The following is a 2836-nucleotide window of genomic DNA, read 5'->3' as shown; positions in this document are numbered from 1 at the left end:
AAATTAGAAAAAAACTAGACTTTTTAAAACCACACTTCTATTTTCAACAACTCATATAAAACTATTATGACAACAACAAAACAAGACCAAACCATATGACAAATAAATTAAATCAAAGTTAATATTCATCATATATACAGACTAGGAGATATAACACTATTCGATAGTTCACTAGACAGTCTGAATGACAGGTACCACCGGTGGCTCAGTCCACTGTTCTATGGCGATGTTTCGATTGTTTTAGCCGATTACACTATTCGATAGTTCACTAGACATTCTAAATGACAGGTACCACCGGTGGCTCGGTCCACTGCTCTATGGCGATGTTTCGATTGTTTTAGTCGATTGCACTATTCGATAGTTCACTAGACAGTCTGAATGACAGGTACCACCGGTGGCTCGGTCCACTGCTCTATGACGACAGTGTGTATCCTCGCCACCCTGGTGTGGAGATGCTATGCAATCGTCGTGAGGTGCTCGGGCTCCGGAGACCAACAGTTGTCAGAGAGCCAGCAGCCGATCACGACGGTGACGAACCCGATCAGCAGCGCCAGCACGATATACATCTCCGCGTTACCTGCGAAACACACACAACAGTCAACTTATGTACAGCAAGTTTGATGTGATTCAGAATCTGAATGAGAACAAACCTAAAACATAGTGCCTTATTAAATTTGTGATTAAATAATCTTTACATTAAGTAACGTGTGTAAGAACTCAAGCTGTGAGTGGGGAATCGCCTAGAAAAAGAGTTAAATGTAGACTCTTCAGAACATCATGAGCAGTAAATTTAGTGAATTTAGAAGATCATTAAAATAAAAAAGTTTTAACGGAGTGTATATCTCACCCAGTGGTGTCTTGCTCTTCCAGAGACTGTTAATAAGGGTGGGATCTCCTCTGCGCCACTCGCGCCACCCCTTGCCTCTTCGCACACCTCCCACTGGGCCCGGGGTACTGGGAGACCCGGCCTGGGGCTGGCCATGGCCTGTGGACGACTGGGGGCTCGCCGTGCCCAGCACTGCAAACATACCAACTACAACATTGACTAGTTGCTCATCAAAACACTCTGGCCAACTAGCAAACTATGTTGGGCCCGGGGTACTGGGAGACCCGGCCTGGGGCTGGCCATGGCCTGTGGACGACTGGGGGCTCGCCGTGCCCAGCACTGCAAACATATCAACTACAACATTGACTAGTTACTCATCAAAACACTCTGTCCAACTAGCAAACTATGTTGGGCCCGGGGTACTGGGAGACCCGGCCTGGGGCTGGCCATGGCCTGTGGACGACTGGGGGCTCGCCGTGCCCAGCACTGCAAACATACCAACTACAACATTGACTAGTTACTCATCAAAACACTCTGTACAACTAGCAAACTATGTTGGGCACGGGATACTGGGGGACCCGGCCTGGGGCTGGCCATGGCTTGTGGACGACTGGGTCCTCGCCGTGCCCAGCACTGTAAACATACCAACTGCAAAATTCACTAGTTGCTTATCAAAACACTCTGTCCAACTAGCTAATTATGTCATTCACGTACTATAGTTTAGACTTCACTTCAAAGTTTAAGGGTAAAGCACTCATATAATTTAGTTGACTGTTCGAGTAACGTCTCTTCTTATCGACAAATACGATGATCAAGGGATAAGGTGCACAACCAAACACAATTGGGGAAACTATTTCGAAAAATCTATATTGTGTGTAAAATATGATACAGATGAACAGGTGATGCAACAGAAAGCTTATCAGAATAATTCGATACAAAATTGTAGTAATACAAAATTATATCAATTTAGAACCGGGAACCGGGGTACTAAATTGACAGTAGTAATTATAGATTGTATGAGCTGGAATTTCAGTTACTACTTTGTTAAGTGGAATAAAACTGTTAATAATATGACTTATGGATATCAATCTTATAAAATCGCTTAGATAGTTTGCTTTATTACACACTAAACTTGTTTATAAAGGTACAAATCGCAACGAAACAGAATAACTAAAGAGATCTACGAATCGACTGAGTTAATGATTAAACCAGAAACTTACTATTTAATCCACAGTTTTCCTCCCAAAACCATCCCGAATCACCTCACGAAACCCCAGGTTGTGTGAAGCTCAAGCTCGCACGCAGCTCATCGCTAATGCTGAGCATCTGAGTGAGTTATGGCCATGTTCCATGATAACGCAGCACAAACGACTGCCGATTTGTCTACCAATATGTGCTACGCCAGGCTGCATATCACCAGCATCACCTGGGACGTAGCTTTGAATTGTTTATCATCTCTGTTGTTTCGTAGAAATATTTCAGATTGAATTTATCTTGCAAACTTGTATATGGGGTGATTGGTTTGTACTTGGGATATTTTTATCGAACTAATTGACAACACTGTGCGTTAATGTTTCAGATTGTGTTATTTATTCTTGAAAGAAATAAAAGGTTTGGTAGCAAAGTCATAATAAGGATAAGTTATACAACAGTATTGTTATTTAATTTAAAGCTTTGCTGTTAGAAAATGTATTGATTGGTACGTAAAAATCCCATAAATGAGTTTTTGATCGTGCTGTAATAACGTTTTTACATAGCTAAACGTTTTTAATTGCCAACATACAAATTTCTTGAGTCTGTTTGTGTACTTTTCAATTTATAGGATATTATGGTTCTTCAACCATTCAGCAACTGGTACCGGTACTGTTCTCGTATAATAAGTCTATCATTTAATTATGCAATTTATACCAATGGTCGTAGCTTTAACCAATCGTAGTTAGTTAAAAAGACACATATTACGTTCTGTTATTTGACAAAGCCTTTAGTAATAAATAATCGAATTTAGTTTTA

At 41.1% G+C, this 2836-nt stretch overlaps 1 protein-coding gene across 1 annotated transcript; it reads right to left on the bottom strand.

Annotated features, from left to right (window-relative positions):
- Window positions 1-337: 337 nt before the first annotated feature.
- LOC128999583 (uncharacterized) lies at window positions 338-1322 on the bottom strand. Its single transcript, XM_054426168.1, has 4 exons — window positions 1250-1322; window positions 1103-1165; window positions 848-1018; window positions 338-577 (listed from the first exon to the last, which is right to left on the bottom strand). Exons 1-4 carry the CDS (start codon window positions 1320-1322, stop codon window positions 456-458), a joined length of 429 nt encoding a protein of 142 aa, XP_054282143.1. The 3' UTR covers window positions 338-455.
- Between the last annotated feature and the right edge of the window lie 1514 nt (window positions 1323-2836).

This window comes from Macrosteles quadrilineatus, unplaced genomic scaffold (assembly GCF_028750875.1).
Source record: "Macrosteles quadrilineatus isolate MER2022 unplaced genomic scaffold, UCM_ALF_1.0 Scaffold_8__2_contigs__length_117827958, whole genome shotgun sequence".
In the NCBI taxonomy this organism is placed as follows: domain Eukaryota; kingdom Metazoa; phylum Arthropoda; class Insecta; order Hemiptera; family Cicadellidae; genus Macrosteles; species Macrosteles quadrilineatus.
The sequence above is the reverse complement of the archived record's forward strand: the minus strand, read 5'-3'. Positions and strand labels throughout refer to the sequence as shown.

Coding starts and splice junctions, on each gene's coding strand:
- LOC128999583 (XM_054426168.1), bottom strand. CDS start 1,322: ATGTTTGCAGTGCTGGGCACGGCGAGCCCCCAGTCGTCCACAGGCCAT. Junction 1,019..1,102: donor GCCCCAGGCCGGGTCTCCCA/GTACCCCGGGCC, acceptor GTATGTTTGCAG/TGCTGGGCACGGCGAGCCCC. Junction 578..847: donor GAAGAGCAAGACACCACTGG/GTGAGATATACA, acceptor TGTGTTTCGCAG/GTAACGCGGAGATGTATATC.